Source organism: Galeopterus variegatus, unplaced genomic scaffold, assembly GCF_000696425.1.
Source record: "Galeopterus variegatus unplaced genomic scaffold, G_variegatus-3.0.2 Scaffold5534, whole genome shotgun sequence".
Taxonomy (NCBI): domain Eukaryota; kingdom Metazoa; phylum Chordata; class Mammalia; order Dermoptera; family Cynocephalidae; genus Galeopterus; species Galeopterus variegatus.
Window position 1 is genome coordinate 64,433 of NW_007731645.1, and position 7,253 is coordinate 71,685.

General features: G+C 36.0%; 1 protein-coding gene across 2 annotated transcripts in view; it reads left to right on the forward strand.

Moving 5' to 3' along the window:
- Positions 1-1,564: 1,564 nt before the first annotated feature.
- Positions 1,565-7,253, forward strand: part of SLC7A2 (solute carrier family 7 (cationic amino acid transporter, y+ system), member 2) — a 19,893-nt gene continuing 14,204 nt past the window's right edge. The window contains exons 1-3 of one of the 2 annotated variants that reach the window (XM_008589581.1): positions 1,565-1,957; positions 2,427-2,582; positions 6,136-6,301. In XM_008589581.1, the coding sequence (XP_008587803.1) occupies positions 1,582-1,957; positions 2,427-2,582; positions 6,136-6,301 (698 nt within the window). In that variant the 5' untranslated portion in view covers positions 1,565-1,581. The remainder of the gene's footprint in view (positions 1,958-2,426; positions 2,583-6,135; positions 6,302-7,253) is intronic. The other variant, XM_008589582.1, reaches the window with a different exon arrangement.

The window sequence follows — 7,253 nt, forward strand, 5'->3', positions numbered from 1 at the left end:
GGGTTCAATGGAAATTTGATTATTCACATTCCAGAAAGGTTTCTTTCTCTTATGAGCAACAACTCTTTTAGATTTCTTATAGAAATTAGTTCTTATTTTATTTATTATTTTTAAGTAATATAATATTTAATAATAGTTTTAGGTTAAGGTTGAAAAGTGTTCAAAGGTTTGTTTTATAGAATAGAAAGTTCATCCGAGAAGATGTCAGGCTGTGATGTCATGAGTTTAGGTTATTGATGATGAAATGTAATGAAGTTCAAAGGGAATAGCATTCAGTGTTTGCAGGTCATTGTGCAGTAGAAGTGCGATACATGTAGTAAAAGCAAGCATGACTTTTAATTTCTAAAAGTTAAATACATTTAATTTTGTTGATTGGTAAGCAGCAATAGAGGAGTACTATTATATTCCTCACTTATTTCCTCATCTACTGAGTTAATGCCTCTGTAGATAAGGCCATGTAGAGCTTTCTAATTTTTATATTTCTTTTGCACATATGTTGTACATATTCATTGGAGATAAATTATAAGTAGATATTAGCAATATATAATGCATATTATATGAAATACATAGAGGTAAAAATTAACCCACCCCCAAATATAATTGCTGTAAATATTTTGGTATATTTTGTTTTAGACATTTTTACTGTAATATGTGTTTATATATTTTTTCTTACCAAAATCCATATTTTATTTTGTAACGTGATTTCTTTTCAGTGTTAGATTGTTTGGGCCTGCAGGGGGGTGGAATGAGACTTTTTGTCTACTTTATTCATTTTATTTAAAAAAGAACATATATAACACTTGCCATGGACCTTGAGTTTATGTAGAAATCTCAAATATAATAAGCATGTTTATTTTAACAAAAATTTATACTTGAGGCATAATTGAATGGCAGTTTTTGTTACAATAATCTAAGCATGTTTTTAAATTCCAAAAAGTTCACATCTGCACCATATTAATTGTTTAAAATGAAAACAGAGAAGCTCACACATATTTGATAAAGCTGTAGAATACATAATGATCATGTTTTTACCTGCTTTTGGACAATTGCTAGACTGTAAGTCCCATAAACCTAGAGACCACATCTGTGTAATACACCATTCTACACAAATACCTTGCACAATCCCTGGCATTTAGTAAGGCCTAAAAAATCTGAGTTGAAAGAATGATTGAAGAAAAGCAGAAGAGAGTGAGTCTAAAAGATGAGGCAGTCCATTCCTTTCTTTGTAGTGAGGGATTACATGAATATATAATATATATATATTTTTATCAACATATCATTAAAAATTATAATAGGTGAACAAAAATGCCAAATCTTTTTAATCACCGAGGGCTGCTATTTCTTTGCTTCCTGAAGAAACCATTTGTTGCAGTCCCTTTTAAAGGGGCATAGTGAGTAAATGATAGGAGATAGGAAGCTTTGGCTTGTTAAACCCTCCTGACTGCTCTGGGTCATACCTCTATTAACAAGTAAAAAAGAAATACAACTCCTGTAATTGGAAGCTGGATTTTTAAATGGAGGAATGGTGATTCCAGATCAGCTTCTAACCTTCTCCCTTCTGCTCAGGTTGCCCTCTTCAGAATGATTCCCTGCAGAGCTGTGCTGACTTTTGCCCGATGTCTGATCCGAAGAAAAATTGTCACTCTGGACACTCTAGAAGATACCAAATTATGCCGCTGCTTATCCACCATGGACCTCATTGCCCTGGGGGTTGGAAGCACTCTTGGAGCTGGGGTGTATGTGCTTGCGGGTGAAGTTGCCAAAGCAGACTCTGGCCCCAGCATTGTCCTGTCCTTCCTCATTGCTGCCCTGGCCTCCATGATGGCTGGCCTTTGCTATGCTGAATTTGGAGCCCGAGTTCCCAAGACTGGGTCTGCATATTTGTACACTTATGTTACTGTTGGAGAGCTGTGGGCCTTCATCACTGGATGGAATCTTATTCTATCTTATGTGATAGGTATGTTTCAGAAATAAATCTAAATTGTGTAGAATAGTAGAAATAACACTCCTGAGTCAGAGGCCTTAGTGCTCAGTGGTAGGTCTGCATTAGTTAGTTACTGGGTGATCATGGGTAGATCACTTGATTCCTGTATGTCACATTTTTCTCATCTCTGAATGTCTCCTGATTACAAAATTCTGACTCTGCTTCATCTCTGAATATGCCTCTTAGTGGGTTTGAAAACTTTTTTTTTTAATTATAGTTCTTTATTGCAAATAAAGTTACCCGATTCCACAGTTACCGACTTGAGCATTTGAATGTGGTTTACTATTGTATAATTATAAATTATCAGGATAATTTTATATCTGTTTAAAGTTTTCAATCTGTGTGAACTAACCCATATTTATCCTAGGATATAGTAGCAAATGATGTTATGTTGATTTTCTGCCAGTGACCTTGTATTCTCTAAATCTTCTGTCTTGGGAAGGTACCTCAAGTGTCGCAAGAGCATGGAGTGGCACCTTTGATGAACTTCTTAGCAAACAGATTGGTCAGTTTTTCAGGACATACTTCAAAATGAATTACACCGGCCTTGCAGAGTATCCAGACTTTTTTGCTGTGTGCCTTATATTAATTCTAGCAGGTAAGAACACCAATAACATTTCTCCTCAGGATGAGCCGAATTAATTGTTCCAGGAACATAGGTTACTACTGAATTTGGGGCCTGAGTTCTCAACACTAGGTCAGCATATTTACACATATAGGTTACTGCTGGGCATCTGTGGGCTTCATCACTAGCTGGAATCACAATTTATCTTATGTAATAGGCGTGTTTCAAAAATGAGTCTAAGTTGTGTGGAATGGTAGAAATAGCACTTCCGGGTAAATGGCACTTGACATGCTCTAAATAATGTAATGAGAACATCAGTTTTATAATATTAATTGGAAGCTTGCAGGAATGGCAGTGAAGTTTCAATAAGGAAGAATGTGTAATTTCGTGGCATCGTTTCATCTTGTTCAATACAACGAAGGATATTTACAAGCATACTATTTCTAGAAGAAATTCTGTTTTTCTATCATGCCTTCATCTGTATAATGTAGGCAGCTGGTTGAAAAGGAAGCATATTCAAATCACCTGTTGTTTTTTAATGTAGACATTATGTAGACAAACATACTGGGTACTGGAATTTTTCAGTTTTCATCAGTATTGTAGCATAGTGGTTTAGAAAGGCACAGGGATTTGAATCAGAGCAATCAGATTTTCATTCCTTCTGTGCTACCTACTACCTTTGGAACTTGAAAGAGTTACTTAACCTTTCCATCACTTAATTTGCTCGTGCATAAAATGAAGATATCAGTGTCTATCTCATACTGGCTTTTTGCTTGGTACATAATCTCTCAGGTAAAAGCATATTTTATTTTCTAGGCATAGCTAATCCCCGCTGTCTTTTATATTTGTTTTAATTATTTGAACATTTTTTATTCTGATTGTCGTTTCTACCTGCAATGCTGCTTAAACCCGTCAACAATTACACTAAGAATAAAATCCATGTTTGTTCCAACTTCCTATTTGATTTACCCTGGGAAATCTGTGCCTTGCTTTCCTGCCCAGCCTTATCTCTAATTTTCTCCCTTGGTTAGAAAAGTGTGACAGAAATATCCTTCTATTGTGAAACGTTTATTTGTTAAATTATATAATTTAAAAAAACAGACTTACCCTTTAAAAAGTTAATCACTAATTAAGTGTTTTATATAAGGATAGGAGCGTGACAAAATTTATAGTCAGAAATATTTTGCATTTTGTTTGTAATGTCAAGAATGTTTTTCAACAAACAGTAGATTTTTGTTTGTTTTGGTTTCTAAACAGCCTAGCTAACATTAAATTAGTTACATCATATTTTATTTAGGGATGAACTTAAAATATTCACCTTTAATCTCTAAATGATGAGAAGCATGTGGCCATGACACAGTTAGAACCACTGAATTCCATGGCAAGACTAAGGCCTTGGCCTGTGTCATTTGTCCTGTGTTCATTCACCATTGTATCTTTCCTTTAAACATAGGCTATGCTTAAGTTATAACTTTGATCACAGAGTCTTTGAAGTTCAAAACCCTTTACTATAAATCTTTATTCATATTGCAATACCAAATGTCCTGTCAACTGACGCTGTTGTTTTATTAAAGATACTAGGGAAGCGTGTGCAGTATTGAGGTGAGATATTCATTGGCCTCTAATCTGTTGGTAGGAGACAAGATCTTAGAGTGGAGGGTACATGTGGAGTGTGGGGAAACTTATGTAAGATGTGGTGGCTTTGTTATTGTCCCGGGTGGATAGCAATGGTTCCTAACCTAACAGACAGACAATTTGAGAGGCAATAGTCCTGCTGACCATGCAGCTTTCCTTTATATCATTCATACAGTTATATTGTATTATCATATGATTCTGTGAATTATACAGGCAGAAGAATGACATTCAACTTCTGTCATCTCTGCATGGAAAATTTTGGTAATTTGAGGGTGGGTGGTTATAGATGAGGGAAGAAGCAGGTAAATCTGTTACATAATCTGTCACAGCAATTTTTTCCCCAGTGGTAAAAGGTAAACTTCCATAGAAAGTTCCATAATTCATGGGCCGGCCCGGTGGCGCACTGCTACAGTGCGCCGTTTGGGAGCGCAGCGGCACTCCCACTGAGGGTTCGGATCCCACATACAGACCGGTTCCGCTCACTGGCTGAGCGAGGTGCGGGTGCAGCACCGAGGGTTGCGATCCCGTTGCTGGTCCTGGTCTGGTACGGGCGCGACACTGAGGGTTGCAATCGTTGCCGGACACGAAAAAAGACAAAAAGGAAAAAAAAAAAAGAAAGTTCCATAATTCATATCTTATACTGGGTGGATTAAAGATGTAAGTATGATAAATGTAATCATAAAAATGCTAGAGGAAAACAAAGGTGAATGTTTTGGGTTAATGTTTAAGGGAAAGTCTTTTTAAAGGTAGAAACTAAAAAGGAAAAATTGATTTATTCTAATAACTTTCCTACAAGGTTAAAAACACTAAGGTTAAAAGGAAATGATAAACTGTGAAAAATAAATGCTATACATGACAGGCAGAGAGCTTATAGCATTAATATGTAAATAAATCTTATAAGTCAATATGAACAGAATATCCAGGTAGAAAAAAATAGGCAATTTAAATTGGGCCATACTTTCTGGAGAATATTTTGACAATATGAACCAAACCCTTGTATAAAAGTACATACCCTTTGGTACAGTATTACTTTATATAGAAAGATATTTATAAAAGGATGATTGTCAGTTCTGTTTATAATTGTAAAAAACTGAGTGCTCTAATTGCCTATAAATAAGGGCTTAAAGAAAGCTACCTCAATACAGTAGAAGATTATGCAGCTGTTAAAACGAGGTTATATATTTGATAACATGGAAGTGTGTGTGTGTGTGTGTGTGTATGTGTGTGTGTGTGAGAGAGAGAGAGTGTGTAAAATTCTGGAGAGGAGACCACAATTGATCTCTATTTTCTTCATACTTTTTCTGTATCTTCAAATTACTTGAACAGGAAATTGATTACTTTATACAATCAGAATGTAAAATAAAGCTATTAAAATGAGGATAGATTTAACAAAGTACTTTTACCATGACAATTGAATTATTTTCTGTTTTTGTGTTCAATAAATATATGGCAGACATATGATTGAGCTCTGTATTTTTTTTGTGGCTGGCCATTACGGGGATCTGAACCCTTGACCTTGGTGTTATAACACTGCATTCTAACCAACTGAGCTAATGGGCCAGCAAAGCTTCTACTTTTAAAGAGTTCATAACCATTAACCTTGACATGGCTTTTTAGAACAGCATTTCATTAAAATTAGGTGTTACTTTACATCTACCTATCATTGGTAATAATAGCCAAAGTTATTAGGCATATATATATATATGAGAAAGTGTGCTATCTCCTGAGTGTAAACACAGTTTGCCTTCTGAAGTCGAATTGGTTGTGTTTAGAAGATATTGTTTTATAATTAGATGACTGATGAGTAAGAACTAGCAGTAGAAATGAATAAATAGAAGGTAAATATATGAATGCTGGTGAAATAACATCCTAAAGCCTACAACTGCCTCAAAATGCCACTGTCTTTCCTGAAGCTTAGGTAAGAATTAAAATGCCCTTTCTTTTTCCGTAGGTCTTTTATCTTTTGGAGTAAAAGAGTCTGCTTGGGTGAATAAAGTCTTCACAGCCATTAATATCCTGGTCCTTCTCTTTGTTATGGTTGCTGGCTTTGTGAAAGGAAATGTGGCTAACTGGAAGATTAGTGAAGAGTTTCTCAAAAATATATCAGCAAGTGCCAGGTAAAACACTGGGTTTTTTTTTTCCTCTCTTTTTTTTTAATGTTACATTTTAAGATGGCAGATGTGATAGTTTTCCTCCAGAACAATGGTTCTCAAACGTTCTTGCCTCTGAGACCTTTCTGAGGGGCTGTTCTAGCCCAGCTCTTCTTTCTAGGCTCCCCTCCAGACATAAAGGTATAGGCTGTGCTTACCATTGAGCAACTCTGTGAAGCCATGTAGGTGCTGGGTCCCAACCTCAAGCTCTGCTTTAGTTTAGGGGAAGAGCAAAGGAAGGTCCAAACCACTAGAAGAACTTGATCTTTTTCCCCAACAGTTTGCTACCTCTAAGTAACAATGAGTATTTTTAAGTCATGTGTGTGTTAGTTTTTCCTTTGAGACCACCATTCAGTTTCATTGTATTCTTTCAGCCTTTTGGTAATTTTCAAGCCTTGTTTTTTGGAGAATGTTAGTAGATGCACAAGCAAAAATAAGATCACAAAATTATCTATTATGTGGAGTGAGATACATCTATATGTTTTTCCTTACATAAAAGGGGTCTTTGCAAAGTTCGTGGAAAGATTACTATTATCTTTTAATTCAATTTTCCACAACCTTTTAAAGTACCCTCATATGTTGTTTATAGTTATTGTTATGATGGAGAAAATTAGTACCCTCTGATTTTATACAGTTGTTAATATATAATAAAATATTTAACTTCAGTACGAGTATTACTGATCAATCCTAGGGAATTTTGTTTCACTCTTTTCAAATGTCTTCTTAGTATATTTTAAAGGTATGCAGTCTGCCTTACTTTCTAATTCATCAGTTGAAGAATGGATCCTTGGGCCGGCCCGGTGGTGCACTGGATAAGTGCGCCGCTTGGGAAGCGCGGCGGCGCTCCCGCCCGAGGGTTCGGATCCCACATACAGACCGGTTCCCGCTCACTGGCTGAGCGAGGCGCGGGAGCAGCACC